The 23,444-nt window shown below is 34.1% G+C and overlaps 1 protein-coding gene across 4 annotated transcripts in view; it reads left to right on the forward strand.

Annotated features, from left to right (window-relative positions):
* LOC128022121 (voltage-dependent L-type calcium channel subunit alpha-1D-like) overlaps window positions 1-23,444 on the forward strand; it is an 83,796-nt gene that overhangs the window by 17,678 nt on the left and 42,674 nt on the right. For 3 of the 4 annotated variants that reach the window (XM_052609385.1, XM_052609386.1, XM_052609389.1), the window contains exons 4-10: window positions 3,267-3,406; window positions 8,306-8,469; window positions 9,771-9,923; window positions 10,168-10,361; window positions 11,554-11,657; window positions 16,565-16,731; window positions 21,777-21,851. In XM_052609385.1, the coding sequence (XP_052465345.1) occupies window positions 3,267-3,406; window positions 8,306-8,469; window positions 9,771-9,923; window positions 10,168-10,361; window positions 11,554-11,657; window positions 16,565-16,731; window positions 21,777-21,851 (997 nt within the window). The remainder of the gene's footprint in view (window positions 1-3,266; window positions 3,407-8,305; window positions 8,470-9,770; window positions 9,924-10,167; window positions 10,362-11,553; window positions 11,658-16,564; window positions 16,732-21,776; window positions 21,852-23,444) is intronic. The other variant, XM_052609387.1, reaches the window with a different exon arrangement.

Here is a 23,444-nt window from a genome sequence, read left to right on the forward strand (position 1 = left end):
GCTTGCTTGTGTGTGTGTTTGTGTGCATTTGTTTGCATGCTTTATTTCAAACCAGTGATTATGCTAAATGACGTGCTGTATTTAGCAATTATAGAATAAATCAAAATACTAAAAAGAACAAAATCAGAATCAATTTAGCCTTCTTGATGGATTTAATATTAATTTATGGCAGCATTTCTCCACTCACATTTTTCTGTGAATCAGTTTATTATTAATAATTCCATCAAGCAGTTACATGATTTCATTAATTCACCCTGTAAGATTCCTCTTACACTGATTCATTTTTGTTATTCCAGTTTATTGTATTGATTTTACTTTAATAGATAAACTTTATTTGTATTATAGTTGTGTACTGATGTCAGATCAGTCAATGTTACTTGACATAGTTTTGAGTTTAAAGGAATGTTTCCCTCTAAAACAAATAATGTATGCTTTTTTTCTTCTATGGAACACAAAATAAGATATTTTGCTGAATGTCCATGCTGCTCTTTAATCCATCAATAAGGTGTCGTAACTTTAGGTTTGAACTAAGGTAGATTTTTTTTTTTCGTTTGTTTGTTTTTTTCTCATAACAAATACCCTGACAAAAATGTACCACAACATTAACCAAAACAATTAAAACCGACTTCATTATAAAATGGATGTTGAGGTTTTGATGTTGAAGGTGACATTTGCATGTGTGGAACACAAGGGAATGTGTTTATGAGATGTTTTTGTATTTAGTAAACTAATTATGGTGTGTGTGTGTGTGTGTGTGTGTGTGTGTGTGTGAGAGAGAGATAGTATGTACAGTTAGTCTTTAGAGCATAAATAAGCAGAGATGAGTCAGAGATATTTATGGATTGCCCACGGGCCTCTGTTTTCCTCTCTCTCTCTTTCTCTCTCTCTATCTGTTTTCTGCTGATGGATGAATAAAGTAGAGGGGTAATGGATTGGGAATGCTGTATCACATTGTCCTCAATCACATATCGCTTAATGAAGCTCTTCTGCTCCTGTTTGTTTATTTGATTGGTAAATTTGTTTCAGTGTTGTTCATTTGCTCAATGTAATAAGTTAAAGGCGGTTTTGAAAGCAAAGCCCATCATTTAAAGTGGTTGCATTTACATTTACATTTAGTCATTTTGGTCATATTTAAAATAGGATTTCCTTGCTCTTTTGCTGAATATCACAGAAATATTGACCATGTTTCTCCCTAAAATCAGAAGAAAATAAAATGTGATTAATTAAGCAATTAAACTAAAAAAATGTGTGTGTATATATGTGTGTGTGTGTGTGTGTGTGTGTGTGTGTGTATACACACACACACACACACACATATACACACAAATTCGTTTAATTGCTTAATTAATGTATATATATGAAACCATTGATAAATTTTATTATCAAATCTATATGTGCACACAATAATATAGATTACATTATATTATTAAACATCAGAATTATTACAATTGGGATTCTCATGACTGTGCTCCACTGAAATCTGTCTGTTTTTTGACACATTTTTTAAATTTTTATTTTATTTAAAATATTTTATTTTATTTTATTAAAGGGAATACAACAAGTAGTCTATTTGCAAATGTAATAACATTACATGATGTATAAATAATTTACTATTTAAATATGTATTGTTGTCATTATTAGATTTTTAGGGATAGATGTGTTTTAAATGTGTACTAACTTAGAATTTTGGCAAGTGCCTTTTCTTTCTTTCTTTTTGCTTTTGTCTCATCTGTTTTTGATTGTCACTTTGACATCCTGTAAAAATCTCATTTTCAGTACGGTGATGACTTCTCTCTGTTGCCGTCACTCAGATCACTCTCTCTCTCTCTCTCTCTCTCTCTCTCTCTCTCTCTCTCTCTCTCTCTCTCTCTCTGTAGTAGCAGGACCAGTGAGCCTGGGTTATTCTTTTCCCGCAGTAACAAAAGGCTCTTTCTCTGTTACACAGGGCTAAGTGCTCCATTCAGTCGTCTGTAAAATGTTGGCAAAACGAGGCCCACAGCATATGAAAGCTTCCCAAATGTCCTTACACTTAAACGCACATGCACGCGCACACACACACCAACTAACCTCTTTCATTGTGCAACCTTTGCACAGCTGTCACACACACATAAAGGAGAAAGCTTGAGTCTGTGTGTGTTTGTATAAAGAGATGCTATTTGACAAGTTAAATGACTGTGTCTAACACCATCAATGCAGAGAAAACAACCCACTAGCCACTGCCATTACCGAGCCGCGTGCTTTAATGCTTCGAAAACAATACGCTTTCAGTTTTAGTAATGTAGCACTGTTGTTGAGGTGTCACGGAGTAACTAAAAGGCAAATCACAAGGAACAGTATTTCCCCTCATAACATTTATTCAATGACAATTTTAGACGCCGTTAATTTGTTTATGCTAGTACAGTTTCAAAGACATGGATATAAAAGAGTGATGATATATACTGTAGGGGTCATTTATACAATGTTTCTGGAGGTTTTTTTATAACGCTTTTTGAGTTAAAAATTATAACATTTCATCTTCATTTTAAGTGACGAACACGTGTTTTTATTATATTATTATTACTATTTATTTATTACTTTTTTCCTTGCAATTCATAATTTCTCATGTTTTTTTTTTCCTACAAATTCTGAGTATACTCAATTCTTTTTTTTTTATTGCAACTTTTATTTATTTTTTCATCACCGTTAAAAAAAAAATAACATAACTGTGACATTTTATCTCACACTTCAGATTTTTTTGCACGTTTTTTCTCACAATACTGACTTTATCAACTGAAAATTGCAAAAAATAAACCCTCAATACAAAAGTTTATATCTCATATCTATATCAATTCTTATAATTGTGAGAAAAGTATGAATTGTGAAATAAGTCTCAATTACTGACCATATTATAAGCTTCCTTATATATGTCTAAATATCAAAGACATTTAGATTTGTACATTTCATGACCCATTTAAACTTGAGTGAGTGTTTGTGTTAGACATGATGATAAAACTCAAATCATGAACTGTATTTTAAATTTTGACTTAATTCACTTGTTTTCACTCTCAAATAATTGATTTTGGTTTGTAAGGAGGTCTATACAGACTAAGTTAACTCTCTTGTGGCTATGATTGTGTGATCGATCAAATCCAGTAAAGTTCATGCATGTCTGTTGACAGAGTAATGTTGGCAGTGAGCTGTTATATTTCTTATAATTTATTGTACACTCTCCTCAGTTGTTCATCTTATTGATTTGTTTCTCCACATCCCTCTTCTGTCTCTCACAGGAAACAGTCGAATATGCCTTCCTTATCATTTTCACTATCGAAACCTTCCTGAAGATCATAGCGTACGGCTTGGTGATGCATCAGAACGCGTATGTCCGAAACGGATGGAACATGCTGGATTTCGTCATTGTCGTCATAGGGTATGTTTTATCTGCTTGTGTTCTCTAAAATATAAAGGTTCTATGTTTCCAAGAACATCCATGGAGCCTTTCCATTGAACAAAAGGTGCTTTATAGTGAAAAAGGTTCTTCTGACTATTAAAGTGTTCTTCACAATAAGGAAAACAAACATTATTTTAAGAGCTGTCTACAAAATGGTTCAGTGCCACTGCTGTGAAAACCTTGTTTTAGAACCTTTATTTTTAGGAGTGCACTCTCACAGGTTAACTTAAAGGTTAATTCATCACCTTGAGCACATCTTTTTCTGTCAATTAAATTTTTTCCTCCTTGATTTCTTGTACATTTTACATCTATATTGCCAAAACATTAGCAGCTAATAATATTATCATATCAATAAAGTAATAACAACAAATACAATTTGATAAATAAAAAAATGCATTTATTTATATATATACAATATACAATATGCATATGTATTTATATCTATACACTATACATTTTATGTTCTCACAATATATATATTAATTTCTTTGATTTAATAGATTTTTTTTTTCATTTGAAATTTTGTCATATTATACATTAAATTTTAAGGTCACTTTTGTTTAATTTAATGCATCCTTACTGATTTAAAAATTCTCTCTCTCTTGAAAAAAAAAATATATATATAATAAAAAAATTAATCGTACTGACCCCAGACTTTTGTTAAGTAGTCTATATACATGAGTTACAGTAATGGAAACCCCCAATTTTTTTATGTTCAGTTTTATTAGTGTAAGCATTTTTTTGCCTTTTGAACAGCAGTATATATGTAGAGGGATGGCATTTAAGGTTAAGACATATAATGCCAATGTATCTTCTCATTTTCTTTCTTTTCCTGATTCCTTTATTCCACCATCCTTCTAGAAAGTCACTTTCACAAATGTTCCTCCTTTGAGGCTCTTCACCTTCTCCTCAACTCCCAACACATGCGCGCACACACACACACACACACTCCTCATGCGGCTAAATGACCCAGAAAAGACCTGAGCTGCAGTCTTTCTCTGTGGAGCACCTCCTGGTTTTAGATTAGAGTTCATCATGAACTGTATTACTCACTCTTTTATTCTCAGCTGAAATATAGTTAAAAACCATGTTTCCAGTGTCTGTTTGCCAGCCTTAGTTGCTTTATATCAACTGATGTGGTAGAAGAGGAGGAATCCTTAACCTCCGCAGACTGGTTTTCATTGAAATGCATTAATTCCATGTCACTTTCTACTGTATCAGCCTAAAAAAGATGCAGAAGCCCAAAGATAAAATGAAGAAGGAAGCTGCTCGTCTTTTGTCCGTGCCTCAGGCCTGTTTCATTGCGCATGCATAAGCAGTGTGTAAGCATTAGCAGTGTAACTGCACCATCAGGATCACGTTGTGCTTTTACACTGACAAACACTTGTGCAGCGTAACACAACTGCTCTGTCTCTATACAGAAAATAAAATGTCCTCTGGATTACTATATTGAGCATTTGCTTTAATACTAAATTTAGACACTTCTTACACATTGAAAATATGTCAATCTTTAAATTCATTGTGGACAAAGGCTCCGGATTTGCCAGTTGACACCTCTTTGTGTCTTTATCCTCAATATAATTTTGGCAATTTTTTTAATTTTATATATAATCATGCAATCATTCGCAGCTGGTGTAAACAAACACTGTGGTCAAGTAATATTATTAGATACAATATTGATCTGTTAAAAAAGAAAACAGAGCAACATATGTTCAAAAGTGACACTGTCGTTCTACATTCAGCGTTTGCTTTAATAACATCTATACATTATACAGTGGTTATTGAGAGTGTGCCATTTGAGAATTATGTACAACTTGATATTCATGAAATCTAATTTGCATGAAGAGTGAGACCTCATTTACATTCAAATGATAATTAAAGTAATATGCTGGGTTCATTATTAGTTACAAGCTTGATCACCAGCATCTGTAGCTTAATGTTGATTACTACAAAAATTATTTAGACTCATCCTCAATAATAAAAAAAGAGCCAAAATCAGTGTTATGATGTAATACTTGTGTTGAAAGTTAATGGGGACAATTTTTCTGATTATTCAAAAGCAGAGATGTGATGCATTTAATTTAAGAAATACACTTAAATTAATTATTTGATTAAAACTGATTTATTATTTAGTTGTTCTCACCAATTTTATAGTAGCTTTAGATTTTTTAGATGTAAAATTGAATATAACTTTACACAGAAAAGTAAAGGGTTTCACACTAAAGTCATGTTGACATGCATATAATTTACACTCCTGTTTGTACTATTGCAGTCTGTCTTACTGTAACCCAGATTTCTGCTTTTTTTTAAAGAAAACTAGTAACAATACAAACGTTTGGGGTCACATTCATAATGAATGTAACTAAATACTTCTTCTGAACTTTCGAATAATCATGATAATGACAAAATATGAAGCAGCACCACTATTTTCAACATTTGTTAATAATAATAAAAAATGATGATGGATTATTTTAAGAGCAAGTGACTGCACTAGTGCCTCCATCTGTCATGCTGTGTGTGTGCTACTGTTCATCTTTCACACTCCACAATTGAATACCGCACATTTTTCTAGGTTAACATTAGATTGAGTGGTCATGTAAAGTCACTACTACTTACATATTTCAGATGATTAGCCGCTCAATGTGACCTCACCACTTCCTGTGGATTATTATTTTTTTTTTTGCGACTAATAAAATTTTGGTCGACTAAGCCTCTTCTCATCAACTAAAGGTTAGACGACTATTATAGGGGCAGCCCTAATGTCTGAAGGATCATGTGACACTGAAGACTGGACGAATGATGCTGAAAATTCAGCTTTGCATCACAGAAATAAATTACATTTGAAAATATATTAAAATAGAAAAGTTATTTTAAATTGTAATTATATGTCGCAATATTGCTGTTTTTATTATATTTTTGAACAAATGAATGCAGCCATGGCGAGACTTTCAAAAACATTAAAAAAAATTACATTTTTAAGTAAATTTATGTTGATTGAACCCAGAATTTTTCTTTGAATCTAATCCAAACACCAAAGGAAACGTTGGCACTATTTATTAAATCGTACGCATAATTAAATCATTTGTTCCCTCGTTTTAAGAAATTTGTGTACACGATTTAATAATTAGTTTCCTCGATTTACTAGATCGTGCAGATGATTTAATGAATTCCCTAGTTTTAAGCACGGCCTGAATCATGAGCTCGATATAATAATCCGTGCCCTCGTTGTAGGTAAATCATGCACATGAAATAATAATTAGTTATAGTTTTATTTTGAGTTGGCAATGAGTTATAGAGACATTCTCAAAAGCCTTGTGATACGTAGCCTACTGAAGATGAATAAAGCACCAGCACTTGTTAGGAGGTAATGATTCAAACGTGTGCACGAGTTACCTAGAATGAGGGCACAAATTATTAAATTGTGCGCACAATCTTATAAATCGAGGTAACAAATTAATAAATCGTACACACACTTATTTTCCTTGCATTTCATGTGAGGGGCTTCGTAAGAAAGTGTTTGTGAGTATGTAAAAAAAATATATATATTAATTAATATATATATAAAACCACTCAGCCGGTTTGCTTCTCTGTAGATCATCTCATTCTGTGCACATTCTCCTCTTCTTCTCTGTGTTTCCTTATAAGCGTCTCTATCTCACTCATACACACACAGTCCACTGGGTAGCTAGGTCACATTTCGATCAGTTGGCCTCATGCAGAAGAGCTGTCTCCCTCTCTCTCTTCACCTACTCATCCCTCTGTTCACGGGGCTGTCGCTCTTGATCTTTAGCTCCTGCACAGCAGCCCCCTGCAGCTGAAGATTAGCCAAGAATACTCACAGATAGCTAGTCACTCTTTAAAGGGCAAAGCACTGGCGTTAATAAGGCTTGTGATTATTGTAATAGAAGCGGATGCATTCAAAGTACAATTTTTGACACAAATAAATTTTTTATTATTTGTATCTGCTGTTGTATGTACATCATTATTCAGATGTGCACCATGGTCCTTTCAGGTCATCACATGCTGTTTTTTGTCATGTGTACAGATGATGCTGCCTGATGTTGTTCAGATTGAATGTCTTGCTGTTTCTGTTTTGGCACATTGATGAAAGGTCACGCAGACATGTGAAGCTGGATGTGGTTTATCTATTTTATAATACAAAGATGGTTTGATATTTTGGCTATAATACTGCTACTTTACATCAAGATTACAAGCAATTCTATAAAACAACTTTCATATTAGGTTCAAAGAACGTATATTAGGTTTGTATAACTAGATTTTTTTTATACTTTTTTGTAAGATATAAAATAGAGGTTATTCTTCTGATTTGTATATAGTGAAGGAATAAGGTTTTATACTGCAAAAAAATAAATAAAGTACTGTATACAAAAATTTGAAATCTTGCTTTGGAACTATAACTGAAAATAAATAAAACCTAAAATTGAAGTGAAATAAAGCTAACTTAAAACTAATGAAAATGACAAAAGCACATAACAGAATTACTGAAACTTAAACTATGAAATAAAAAACTGAAAATATAAAATAAAACTAATTTAAAATAGTAATAAATACTGTAATACTAAATAAATAATATTAAAACAATTCCGTTGCAGTCCAGTTCACAAAAAAATGACTTCCAATGATTATTTTAAATGAAAGAGCTCTTTAAATCTTATCTTTGAGATTGAGCTATCTTTGAATCAGTCTAAATCAAAGCGGGCTTGGTTTGCTTGAGGTTTGTAAGACATAAACAATCAGCTTAATTGTTAAAGATACCAAGCCATTTTTTTAAAATAAAGAATTTTATTTATATTTCTTTATTTATACTTTATTGATATTCAGTGGTATCGATGAGTTAATAGATTTTTCCCCCCACAGATTGTTTAGTGTTGTCTTGGAAATTTTGACCAAAGATGTGGAGAAGGATTCTGTGAGCCACCCACCCGTTCACGGCCATGGAGGGAAACCAGGAGGTTTCGATGTCAAAGCCCTCAGAGCCTTTCGAGTGCTGCGACCACTTCGCCTGGTCTCAGGAGTGCCCAGTGAGTAAAAACAAAAACCTTCATCATTAGGCATAACTAATAATACATTTACTCACGAAAGTCCCTGTTTAAAGTTTTTATGGTCTTAACTTCTAGTGAGTACACTGAAAAAAAAAAAGTTATATCTAATTTAACTGGATTTATGCAATATACAATCATCTAATATACAACTGTCCAATATAAAATAATCTATACCAACAAAACAAATTTGAGTTAAATTGGGTAGAAATGGCTCTTTAAGATTATAGTCGTTGGTTACCACTTTTTACAGTATTTACTGTATACTGCAATCTAAATTGTTAATATAGTGATATCATTATTTTAGTATTACATACGTATATTACATTTTGTAGTTTTTTTAATTCGAATAATCGTAAAAAAATAAAAAATAATATATATATATATATATATATATATATATATATATATTTTTTTTTTTTTTTTTTTGTTAATATTTACTTTTTTTATACTGAAAATATTAAGTTAAACTTTAGATATTAGATAACACTTTTCACTTTTAACTAGTGAACTTATTAACATGCATATTAAAAGCATGTTAGCTGTTTATTAGTACATTAGTACACATATTAATGCATGACCATATTCTACATCCCTTAACACCGAACATAACTACTACACCAACTACCTTACTTCCAATCAATAAGCAGCAATTAGAAGTTTTCTACTGTAGATATTAGTGAATATGTGTACCCTAATCTTAAGTGTAACCAAATGTTTTTATGGTTTTAGTTTTACTTAACAACAATAACTTGATTTATGTATGTTTTATTTAGGATCTGTTTAATACCAATGTTTTAATTAGTGTGCTGCCAACATGTTTAGCAAGGTTTAACCCTTTTGTAGGAGAAATAAAAGAAGTTCAGACAAGATCAGGTAGAGCTGATTACATATTCAAGGCTTGTAGTTAAAGTTTTTTTTTTTTTTTATGTAGTTTTGCCCGACACTAATCATAAGGCACTTTGACAGCATCCCTTTCTGAGTCCCCAGTGCGCTGGACCCCTGCAGAGGGGTGGATGCTGGGTGAGAGAAGGCACATGATGTGGCCATATGGCAGGAAATGTGCAGCATTCCTTGCTGCATCCCCTCAGGAACATTCTCTGAGAACAAGCTGTCAAATGCATTCCCATAAAGACACTAATGTGTGTCTGTGTCAATGCAATATGAGTTAGATGTGAACATTTGGACTGACATGCACCCAAATGAATGCTCCTGTGGATGAGTGTTAATTTGCATGCATGTACATGTTCATGTGTTTTTAACATATTTTAGCATATTCTCAGGTTTACAGGTGGTGCTGAACTCCATCATTAAAGCCATGGTTCCCCTCCTCCACATTGCCCTGCTGGTTCTGTTCGTTATCATCATCTACGCCATCATCGGTTTGGAGCTTTTCATTGGAAAAATGCATGCTTCCTGTTACTTTCAGGGAACAGGTGTGTTTGACCTTTATGCCAACAGAAATCTTGATATGCTACTGTTCAAAAATTTGGGGCCAGTAATAAAAAAAAACAGTTTTGAAAGAAGTCTCTGCTCCCTAATGATGCATTTATTTGATTTAAATGCTGTAAAAAATTAATATAAGAAAAATATTATGTTTTCAACACATTGCATGCATTGTTGTAAAGTGTTTTGAACTGTTATGCTCGTTTAGATTTATCTTCTCTCCTCTTTCTGCAGAAATAATAGAGGACGAACCCGCACCGTGTGCTGTTAACGGTCATGGCCGCACATGCCCCATTAACGGCACCGTTTGTAAGGAGGGCTGGCATGGCCCCAACGGAGGCATCACGAACTTCGACAACTTCATGTTTGCCATGCTCACTGTGTTTCAGTGCATTACCATGGAGGGCTGGACTGATGTGCTCTACTGGGTTAGTATTAGCATGCTACTTCCTCTCGCATCCTAGCTAGCACGTCTTCTTGTTGGCGTACTGTATAATGAATGTTAGTCAATAATTATATCTGTGCGGAGAGGATGAAGTGCTCGTACAGTCATTACTGTTTTGAGGAGAGTGTGAGAAGCTCAAACTAGCAGCCCACACACTGAAGCGGGAACTCAAGGGTCTGTGACTGACCAGTGTGCTCCGATGAGATCCACCCACCTTTCACATCATCCGCTGGAATGTCTTTCCTCCATCACAGCACACTTCATTTACAGCAGAATAAACCTCAGATAGATTTTCAACATAGATTCCCCATGAATAACCGTCAAAAGTTCTAAGTAACTGTTTATTTGACATGCCCAAATTTAACATGTAAATATGCATAATCCAGCATGCATGGTATTGAAGCTTGCCTCCTGGAAAAAGGTACAATTTTACAATTGATAGATATATATAATTAAGTATACATATATTTAATTATTTTAAATAATCTCTTAAAATATTTTTTATTATATGTGTATATGCTTTTATTAATTTGTATATATGGATTATATATATATATAATGAAATATGAAATAGTTAGGAAGGTGTATATATATATATATATATATATATATATATATATATATATATATATATATATATATATATATATATAGATAGATAGATAGATAGATAGATAGATAGATATATATCTATATATATATATATATCTATATATATATATATATATATATCTATCTATCTATATATATATATATATCTATATATATATATATATATATATATATATATATATATATATATATATATATATAGATAGATAGATAGATAGATAGATAGATAGATATACAGAGACAAATGTCTCTGAAATGTAGCTCATGCAGTACAATTCTTGCATGCTTTTAGACAGTGTGTGGGACTTCTCCTTTATATTTTCTTTTTATCGACTTCATCCTACACTCAATTTTTTTATAAGACGTTGTACTTGTGAAAGCCTTCTGGTATTTATTCAAAACATCTAAATGTGTTAAAACTGAAATCCAGTTTGATTATGAGTCTAATGTCTTCTCTAGAACTATTTTTAACCTTCTCCTTACAGTTTCTGTTTCAAACACCCAATCTTTGATTGTTTCTCTCTTTCTCTCTTCCTCCTCGTTCACTTCCTCTCCTCTCTCAGATGAATGATGCTATGGGGTTGGAGCTGCCCTGGGTGTACTTTGTGAGCTTGGTCATCTTCGGCTCTTTCTTCGTCTTGAACCTGGTTCTGGGTGTGTTGAGCGGGTGAGCAGCTCCTCTTTTCTTTTCACTACGGCCCCTGGTCTCCAGTTCTTTTCTCTCTCTCTCTCTTTCTCCCAAGACTAAACTCCATCCCCTGGAGTTTCTCTCAGCTAAATGTAACCTCACTCTCTGGGTTAACATCCTGTTTGGGCCCCTGTAGGTGAATGACGCCATTGGCTGGGAGACGCCGTGGATCTACTTTGTTAGTCTGATCATTCTGGGCTCGTTTTTTGTGTTGAATCTTGTCCTGGGTGTACTCAGTGGGTAAGAGAATGAGAAGCGCTGTGTGCTGTGGAGACTGCTGTGGTTTTATGTCTGCTGTCATTTCTCTCAACTTCTGAGATGAAGGTTTTCCTGCATGGAGTTCAGCATGAAGTTTGAAGATAGACCTGATCTTGGATCTATACCAGAGTCATAGACAAAAATTGCAAACTACTATTTTTTTTTTTTTTTAATTGGGTGAATTCAGGTAGACTGGGCAACTTTTGTTACATTAGTGTCTGTGTGTTAATACTACTATTACTACTAATAAAAATAATAAACTATGTATTAAGTAATTATTACATATTACACAATTTAATAAACAGATATTCATGTATTAGTAATAATATTAATAATTTAATATACATACATTCTTTTTCATTTAAATATATTTTATTTATTCATGTATTAAACCATCCTATTGCATCTTATTAACCAGTGTAATGGTTTTGTGTAATTTCATTCTGGTTCTACCTGTTCACCCATCATATAAAAAATATATATATATATTAGTCAAATTTATGGTAAAATATAGTGAAAATATTTTCTAATCTCACTAATGTAAAAACAAAGACAAACCTCAGTTTTAGATGAACAATCAATTTTAGATTTACTGTAAATTAGTTACGGATCTGCTTGGGGTATTTGCAGTCCTTTTTTTTCCATGACTGTATATATTATGAATATAGGTTTCAGGTGTTTTCTGATGTGTTGTGTGCTGTGAAAAGATCCTCACATCTGCTGTGTTTGATCGTTCTGAACTGATGACATTATTAAGTCAAATGGTTGAGCGAAACACTGTGAGAGAGGAAGTGATTCAGACTCTGAGAAATTAAACTGTTTAGACTAAAGGACTAGGGCAAAGCAGGCGAATGATGCTAATTCAACATCGGTATAAAAAAACCTGTCATTAGCATGATTTACTAATTCAGCACTTAAGTACAAATGTTTAGTATGTACATATTTGATCAAAATATGTTATTAAATATTACTATTATCATTTAAAATAATATTTTTTTTTATTTTACTATATTTTAAATTGCAATTTATTCCTGTGAAACAAAGCTGAATAATCAGCATCATTACTCCAGTTTTCAGTGTCTCACGATTCTTCAGAAATCATTCTAATATGCTGATTTGCTGCTCTTAGAAAGCTCTTAGCTCTTAGTGCTGATTAATAGTTCTCTTTCATAGGTTCACTCAATGCCGTGTAGCTATGACACAATGGGAATGACCATTCGGTGTGCCGATTGTCTGAAGGCTGTATGGAATCATGCCAGTTCATTGACTAATGGAGCAGGCTTAACCTCAAAGTCACTACATCATCTAATCTAATACTAGCAACCACGCCATCATCTTCTCAGATTTTCTCAGATCTTTTTGGCAGGACTGAGGTGGATCTCTTCACATCGCAGGAATTGTCCCCTTTGGTTCTCCCTATGACACCCGGCTCCTCTGGGGATAGATTATTTTGCCCACTTGTGGCCGGATCTGAGGCTGTACGCATTGCCTCCAATCAAGTTGATTCCTGTGGTCTTGTGCAGAGTGAGAAAGTACAGAGTCCGCCTCCTGTCGACAGCTATTGACGTGGTTCTCGGAGCTAGTCTCCCTTATAGAGCACACCCCATGGGAGATTCCAATCAGAAAAGACCTGCTATCTCAACTCAAAGGCAGGATATAACTACCCTCAACCCAAGATTTGGATACTATGAGTGTGGATGATTAAGGGCAATCAGCTGTGGCCTCTGGTCTTCCTCTGGATGCTCATGAAACCATTGATAATGAAAGGCTCCTTCTACTAGGAGGCTTTAATCTTCCAAGTGGAAGGTTTTTTAGTTGTGGTGTTCAACTGTCAACTGCCCTTGTTTCAGTGCTGAAATTTCTGCAGAAGATGTTTGCGTCTGGAGCGGCTGCTACCACTTTGAAAGCTTGGTTTGCAGCTATTGCTGTGCATAGGTATGCGGACGAAGTTCTCTTAGGAAGACATTGTTTGATCTCTTTGTGCATGGTATTAGGCATTATGTCCTCAAGGTCTTGTCCACGTCATTTCGCTCCCAGGTCGTTGTGCTTTTCTCCTTCTGTCCTCCTTTTGCTTCTGTTGAGCACGAGAGGCTTCATCTCCTCTGCCCTGTTTGCTCTATGTGGACAGCCCTAGTTAATGGCGCAAATCCTCAGAATTGTTGGTGTGTTATGGTGTTAGCTGCAGAGGGTGCGCTGCATTAAAACATAGAATTTTTCATTGGAAGGGATGCTTATGAGGTCTGAGGTCTCTCCTCACTGCTAGGTATTCAAGCTCATTCTACCAGGAGTGTTGCTTCCTCTGGATGGTGTGGTAGCTAGTATTAGAGTGGGTGATGTAGTAACATCGAGGTGGGGCCTGCACCATCAGCCATTGAATTGGTGTGATTCCACATGGGTTTCAGACATTCGGCACACCAAAGGAATGTTCCCATTGAATCATAGCTGCATTCCCCATATTTAGAGAACGAGTTATGCAAGTAACCCTGAGACATTTTCTATGCACTGTTGAATAGAAAGTTTAAAAGCACAGCAGTTATTTAAAATAGAAATCTTTAACAGCATTATAAATCTTTATAAGACTTTACCGTCACTTTTGATCAATTCAGTGCATTGATGCTGAATAAAAGGATTAATTTTACTGACCTTAAACTTTTGAACGGTATTGAATGGTAGTTTATGTCAATATAGGTTACAAAACCTGTACAGTTTTATTTCATCATAACTTACATTGTACATTTTTGGATTCTTAATTTTTTGCATGAACCTTGAACAGAATACAGAGATTAGTTAAGACAGAAGGAGACAAAAAGAACTTGAGGAAATGAGATAATGAAATAGCCAGAGAAAGGCAGGGCAGATGGAGGAGAGGAAGGAGTCCTGAGCCAGACAGGTGACTCAATTTTTTCACTTTTGTTTTTTACATCCCAAAGACAGCCTATGACTCTCATATTCATCCTCTTGCCCTTCATTTCCTTCAGACGGGGGCACAGATTTTGTGACCACTCTGGAAGGGTGAAATTAATCTCCTTCCTGTGTCCGTAAATCCTACAAGCCATTTCTTAGAGCTGCAGGGTTATTAATATTCCACCAGGAGAGATTCAAATGCTGTGCCTGTGGTGCAACATACACAATTTGCAGATCAAGCAATCTTGCGAAATTAGGTTTGGATTCCATTATTGTGCTTCTGCCATTTTTATTAAGGGCGCCACACACGTCGTATGACCTTTCCATTGCGTTTATGTGTGATGTTTTTCCAAGTCCTTGGTGGACAAGCATGCACCCTGCTGGCAGGACACTGAAGCGTTTACAGTTAGGTTTAGCAGCATGTGAATATGGTGAACGTACATTAATAATGTATTAAATCTTTACCTTTTTTAATTAGCTGCTCATTATAATTGCTCATACTTTGGATTTGTAATTTAAACAAATCCTTTAACATAGGCATTATATTTTGAGCAGAACTCTTTTTGCAGTTTGTTACAGACATTCATTTTTAAGTGATTTTTGTTAAATGTCCAAGTGATTATTAAACATTGTGGCATTAAAATCCTGTAAAAATTGTTAAAATGGTGACCTTAGCCAAAATCCTCCTAGAAATACACTTTCTCGAACCATTACCTCCTTCCAGTTATAGTGTACTTGTAATATGTTTTTATATGGAATATTAAATGGAATATTACAAATATTATAGTGCAATGTCTGTAGAATAATATTTCAATATAAACATAAATAATTATAATAATAGTATATGATTTCTATAATATATATATATTTGTATTTTTATATATATTTGTATTTTTATTTATAAAAGTAATAAAACATAAATTATATTAATTTATAATTAATTTAAATTAGTTTATTTAAAATAATTGATTAAATTGACAAAAAATATTATTCTTCATTATTTTTATTTAGATTTCTTATTATTTATACTTTCATGTAAAACTGATCAGCATTTTATTCTTTTTACGCTTTAAAAATATCAACTGTCTTGGATTTTATGATGGTCAAAACTAGTTTAAATTGTTTTTAGCAGGGTGAAACATCAATTCTGAAAAATAACCAGGTCACAAAGTGCTTGGTATATCCAATTAATTTGAACTCTATTTGACACGGTTCATGTTCAGAATCACATTCAGAAAATTATTTTCCAGGGACACCAAAGTATGTTTTATTTATACTCCAAATGTAGCCATAAATGCTAATCAGATAAAAAAAAAAATATATTTTAAATAGTCAAGTGCATCACAATGAACACTGGTTCCGAATATTTAAAGAAAACTTAATTACTTATTGAAAATGTTTTAAGTTAATGCAAAATCCTTGTAAATTCAGATGTAAAATGTGGTTTCAAAAAACTTTAAAAATGATTTATCTGTTCAATATACGGTTGGTTTCTTGTTTTATTTAAAACCTAACAAATGTCTTGTAAAATGTTATGCTTAAAAAGTACTATTTCTGTTATTCTGATATTTTAGTGTGTAATGACTCTTTTGACTCTTTGACTTGACTCTTTGTTTTTTTTTTTTACGTACAATAGTTTGGGTTAATAAAAAAAAATTGGGTGCCATTATATTTTGGAGGATTGTTAATGTTGTGAAGGTAAAACTGTGTTTTCCTCAACCCAGAGAGTTCTCCAAAGAGCGAGAGAAGGCGAAGGCTCGTGGAGATTTCCAAAAGCTACGAGAGAAACAGCAGCTGGAGGAAGATCTGAAAGGTTATCTGGACTGGATCACGCAAGCCGAAGACATCGACCCTGAGAATGAAGAGGAAGATGAGGAAAGCAAACGCAACCGTGAGTACCTGAGTACTACTCTTATTTGTATTTCGGTCAACTAATAGAGGTTACACTATCTATCAAACTATCTGATCTCACTTCATGCTGGCACATAACTTTAAACTAGCACATTTTTACATGACAACTGGTATGGCCATCCCAACTAACTTAGGATGTGCAGTATGTCATTTAAATCCATATTAGTAACTTGATGAATACCGAGTACTCATTCAGATCATATTCAGACAAATGCAGAAAGTTATTGCATGTAAGGATTGATTTAGAATTGAATTCCAAATTAGTTCATGAATTTCCATTAAATTTGAACTGAGTAGCATACAACATCAATTTGGTCAGTTTGAATGTAAATTTAAGGTACTAGAATTAATAATTCATATTATTGCTGTTGGTATGGTAGGCTGTTTAATAAATGATACTTTCACTTTTCAATAAAATACACTTTTTTATGTAATTCCATTGTATGTAATTTATATATTTTACTGTTCAATTGTTTTCAAAAGATTTAGTGGCTAAATTTATTGATTAAAATTAGGGATGCACCGAAATGAAAATTCTTGGCCGAAACCGAAAACCGAAAAAGAGAAAACCAAGGTCGAAAACCGAAACCGAAACACCGAAAGAAATTATGCCAATTATTAGTACCATTGCATTTATTGCTATGACCGTGTACTAACTTTACTAAAATTAAGACATTGCAATTGCATAAATTAATATTAAAGTTTCAAAGATAATTACAATTACATAACTTATTTAAAAAAAAAAAACATAAAAATACATAATTACAAATGATGCAAATATTTATTAAGCACATTGCAACAATGCACAGTATAAAATAAAATTCAAACTAAAAATGTATCCCACTCATGTGTATATTTAATAATAATGTACAGGCCTACTGGCCTGCAGAAAGGTTTTAAAATGAACAGTTCTCTCTTAAAAACAAAGTGCATTTAGGTGAAGTGTATTTGAAATTGTTCTATGTAGGACTAGAAAGTGCATTACTTCTCCACTTGGCAAGACTGTTATCACTTCTGGGGATGGGGACTTCAGCCAGATAACCATCTAGCTGTTGAGCAGTTGAGCTTGTCATCTGCCTGACATTTGAGAAATATTTGAGAGAGTGTATTTAAAGAGGGCCAGGGCATAAATAAACATTTTTATCAAATTAAAGCAGAAATCTAGCAGAAAATCTAGCATAAATATGGCTACAATCTGATATTATGTATGTGTGTGTGTGTGTGTGTGTGTATATAGTAGCCTAAGAACAAAATAGCCAACGTATTATTATTATTATTTGAGGCACTTTGTTGCAGAATTCCACTGAACATATAAGACAACGATGGTGCATGGCACTCATCTGGTGCAGAGACCAGTCTTTTTTTCTGCGCTCTGATCTGTCTCCTGCGCTTGGCACTTCTCCGTCTCCACGCGGGTTCTCCGCATCCAGCATGGCCTGGATCATTTCTCGTGCGCGCTGCTTTATTTCCGCATCTAAGTAATGGTCTTTATAACGCGGATCAAGCACATTCGCGATGAAGTGCAGAGGATCCGAAAAGATCTCAGTGAGACGTGTGCTAACAGACTCTATAAGACTGTACTTTTCTTTGTTTTTACTTCGTGGTCCGTCTTAATTTCTTTGTTAGGAGACGTTTTAGTGCTGCGAATAAAGGAATACGAAGAGAGAGAATGTTCTCACTGGTGTTAAGTGAATGTCGCGTGAAGCTCGTGGTCTGCTCTTTGCAGGTGCACGTGCAGGTCGCGGTTTCTGTTTGCGTCATCACAACATTTCGGCCGTGTTGTTTCGGTGATAAAAGTCTATCGGCCGAAAACCGAAAAGGCCATTTTCGGCCGAAAATTTTCGGTGGCCGAAATTTCGGTGCATCCCTAATTAAAATCCAAGATATTCAGTAATAAATTTAAGAATCAATAGGCCTAATTAGTCAAAATGAATTATTTGTATTTTGTGTTGATCTAATGAAATTTGCTAAGTAAGCTTCTGCATTGCTATTTTCTGATGTGTAATAGCTAAGGGTGACATTAGCTTTGCAACCAAAGCTTTGCAACTTTTTGTAGCAGCCACAAAGCCATCTTTAATTGGCCCGTCATGCCCATCAAACAGAGAACAGATGTCAGCAATCCCAAAACAGCTGCTTCTGGTGTATTTTTGATGAAATAGTTGAGGAGTAGTCAGCATGCGCTGACGCCACAAGTCTCTCGCCGCAGATTTGTCCGTCATATTCAAATATCTCCAGGTCAGACGGTTCAGTACAGGACTGACAGCAGAGGCTTATTCTGGAAACTGGAGAACTAGAGTTCATCATGCTTGCAGTTTTGGTTTGATCAAGTCTTCTCCATGTTTAAAAGTGACATTAAATGAGCTAAACGTAAGTTGGTCATCATGGCCGGTACCCAACTAACAAAAATATTTAACATTTTGAAAACGTTTATTTGTTTCTAACATCGAGAGAACCTTGCCAGAATGTTCTGGGAATGTTCCCTGTTAGCTGGGCATCTGCTGAGCGAGAGGAGTTTGCTCAGAAGGGCATGAAGTGGCGAAACTGAGCAAAATAAGGACTAATCCTAATCTCTTTTATATAAGCAGCACACATGATTCAGAGCGGTTAGAGCCGCTGCTACAGTACGGCAGATTTCAGCCTCTATGACTGACCTCAGTTCTGTGAGAGGATGGAAGGGTTAGATTAGCAGGCTGCATTCAGAAAGGGTTTTTTGCTATAATTGATTGATACAGACCCACGAAAGTCGCTTGACTGGAAAGCTTAGCATTTATACAGAACTTATTCCGCAAATGGAAATGCAAACTGAATTCTCTGTCCGCTCATACCAGTTCACATAATCTTTTAGAAAAATACTTTATTTCCACTCTTAATCAATATATTTGTCTTGTTTTTCAGTAAAACCTTTTGTAAACAAGATAGAAAATTGTACATTTATTTTAAGAATAAAAGTGTGTGTGGGGGGGGGGGTGTTTACAGTTTTATATTATTTGTATACATAAATTGCAATATTTTATGCAATTTTGTTTCTTAGTTATGTTTATCTTCACAACATTCATGGATAAGTAAGTTCTGTCATGACAACTCTAGGAGAGTATAGCATGATAATGTACAATGCTAATGTGTTTGGTCTTGGTGGAATAGATCTGCTACACTGCTCTGGCAGAGCAAGTACCGAGACTTGCTACTGCCAATACATCCACAGACATGCTGCTTCTCCACATATAACATGCATGAAATCACCCCATATATAACATACATGAAATTACCCTGTAGCAGATCTATACAGGTGGAGCTGGGGAAGGTGGAGGGTTTCTGAAGCGCGGTGCAACTACTACAGCAAGCACTGGCCAAGTATTTGAATGTCGAGCAGCAAGCTCATTGGCTGCTGATGTGAAAGTAACCAATCAGCTGTGCCATGTGAATAATGATGTGATTATATCAGATTGAGTTAGAATCTGTCAATCTCAATATCTAGAGTTTCATGACAGAACTTTGTATTACTGGTAAATTTCTGCCAAGAGAATATCTGTTAAGTTTACAGTCATTTCCATTAACCCTGATGGGGTGGGCGATCTTTCCAAAATATCATATCACAATCTTATCATACGATCTGAATCGTGATCTTCCCAATTTTGAGATGTACTATTGAGAATATCCAGAGTGGAACATGCCTACACCTATTTGAACAATTTAAAACACAGTATTGCATTAAACAAAACGGAGTTTAAAACTTTAAAACACTGTATGACTGTACTGTATTTTGTTGTTTGATTAACATTAATGACACAGACAGCAGTAGGTTTATTAGGATGCTGTCACTTTAAGACCGAACGCACAGATCTAATATACTGACTGACATGCACCTGATTTCTTTCCCAGTTGTTATATTAACTTAAGATATAACTGTCTTTATGTACTGTAAATACTCTCCAAGACAGACGTTTTGACATAATATTGTGTATTTGAACATTTATTTGTGCCTGAAATTCCACATATAATTTGCTTGTTCGTATAGCTACGCCTGTGTGTGCACAGAACACACCTGGGAAACAGGCTCTTTTGCAGTTAATGTGCTTTTAATATTTCTGTTTAAAACTAAAAAATAAAGCATGTCCTACAGTAGACTGCATCTTAATTGGACTGAATTGAATGTTAATTTTAGGAGAGGTGTAAGCACACTGGCTTAAAATGATTAAAACGATAAATAATTAAGTCTTCGAGATCATTCACAATATAAAATCGACAAATCGCCCAGCTCTAATTTGAAGCATATTTGAAATGTAAAAAAAATCAATACAGAAAATTCCTTCATAAAATATATTGTTTTAGTATTTTTACTGAAAAACAAGACAATAAAGTCTAGACAAGATAATGAATACAAATTTTACAGATTATTATTTTTATTGTGTAATTATATTTCTATTATTTTGAATTTGTCTTCATTTGATCATGTTATAAATTACATTTTATTTTGAACTGTGATATGATAAAATTTATCATCTCATTGCTTTTGCTTATGTGTCACAAAATGCCATAAAATCTGAATATTACTGTATTTCATTTGATCGGCCTGCCATGTATGCATTCTATTCCTGATTATTTTTGATGTTGTTGTGAATTGAATAAAATGTACAAATAAAATCCTACTTCTCCAAGTGAATATCAAACCAGCAGTTTCATCTCTATTTGACTCATACCGCTTTCAAATTGCACTCCTGCTTTTTATTGATCATACAAGACTATACTGCTATGTTCTTATGTTTGCACTGAATTCATTGCACTGTGATCCTAATAACCTGCTATCACTCGCTATCAACTAACTACCCATCATCCTTTGCTCCCGTCCAGCTGACCAGCTGCCTCAATGTTGATGTTGTTGTTTATTGTTGTTAATTGTTGTGTTGGTGCTGTTCTTGTTCCTGTGCTTTATCCTGTGTCGATGTGACTACTCGTTCTCGCCCCATGACCGTGCCGCGGCTGTGCTGTGTAAATCATGCATGGGCTTTGGGTGCATGGGAAATGAAGGGGTTACGTTGGCCAGCCTGATGGAGAAGAAGAAGAAAGGGTTTAGCTGGTTCAGCCAGTCCTCTGACACTCATGGTAAATCTCCCTCCCACCCTTCTGTCCCTTTCATACATGTGATTACTTATGTGATGATATTCATAAATATTACCTGTTAGAAGCCTTGCACAGTGTTTGTGTAATAGGCATTTTAAAATCTGATTATAAAATAGCAGGTTACCAGTTGCAAAATATACTAATATTTCTAAAGGAACTAATTCACAGATAATGTTTTTGGATTTGTATTATTATTATTAGTCATTGATTTCATTATTTATTGAACATTAGTCATATTGCTGTTTCAAGCATTTTATAGAAGTAATAATACATGACAAGTTAGTGATTTTACTACAGTTACTACTGTTGCCATACTTTCTGCTGTATTGAAACAGGAAATTGTGCCGGGACATACAGTATCAAAGCACTTTTTCACTATTTTTGGCCCTTTTTCCTAAAATTTTGAACACATTAAGCTGTTAAATGTTACTTCTTAGGAGTATGTAGTAATGAACATAAGGCCAAAAAATTTCGGTCACACTTTATTTTAGGGTCCAATTCTCACTTTTAAGTAACCATTAACTATGACTTTTGCCTCAATGAACTCCTTATTTGCTGCTTATTAATAGTTTATAAGGTAGTTGTTAAGTTTATGGTATTGGGTAGGATTATGGATGTCATGCATTATATGTACTTTATAAGCACTAATAAACAGCCAATATGTTGATAATAAACATGCTAATAAGCAACTGGTTATTAGTGTGAATTGGACCCTATACTAAAGTGTTACCAAAATTTCATTGGATTTTTGACTGTAATAAAATAACTCTTCACTGCCGTTCAAAGGTTTGGGGACACAATGATTGTTTATTTTAGAAAGAAGATTATTTACTGTAGCAAAATATTTTCTCTTTGAATATTTGCTAGTATGTAATTCATTCCTGTGATGCAAAGCTGATTTTCAGGAGGCCTAGTCTTCAGTGTCACATGATCCTTCCCAGATTTTGTGCTTAAGAATATTTAGTATTATTGTCAACGTTTTGCTAAATATCTTTGTGGAAACAGATAAATTTTTTCAGCATTCTTTGAAAATAAATAAATAACTAAATAACAGCATTTAATTTAAATAATTAGTTTACATCTTTTTTTAAATAAATTCAATGCACCTTTTTTGAATAAAAGTATCAATTTCTTCTGTAGAAAATAGACGTTATAGACAGTGACCCCAAACTTTTGAATGGTAGTCTATGCAGTATAAAGGTTAGAAGTTGGTTTCACCTCTCAGCTGGACAAATATTGCATGTTGTGGTGAACAGACATGGAATCAGTAATCATGCTGTTTAGCATGGGATCGAGAAAATCATTTTACCATGTGAATGTTTACTATAGCGATATCTTAAACATATTTGTATTAATCATTGCCTTACGCACAAATTTTGGCTTGTATGGATGTATGTATTTAAGCTAAATGTTTCAACTTTAAAATCTGTGTGTGATGTTTATGTGGACGCTGAAGTGTGTGAATGCACTGCTAATTCCTAACCATGCTACTTGTGCAATGCAAGTGTGAGTTTTCCTTCTCTATGCCTGTCAGCGCTTATGTACGCTCTTTATACCCATCAGTTTTACCACAAC

The sequence above is a fragment of the Carassius gibelio genome, chromosome A11, assembly GCF_023724105.1.
Source record: "Carassius gibelio isolate Cgi1373 ecotype wild population from Czech Republic chromosome A11, carGib1.2-hapl.c, whole genome shotgun sequence".
In the NCBI taxonomy this organism is placed as follows: Eukaryota; Metazoa; Chordata; class Actinopteri; order Cypriniformes; family Cyprinidae; genus Carassius; species Carassius gibelio.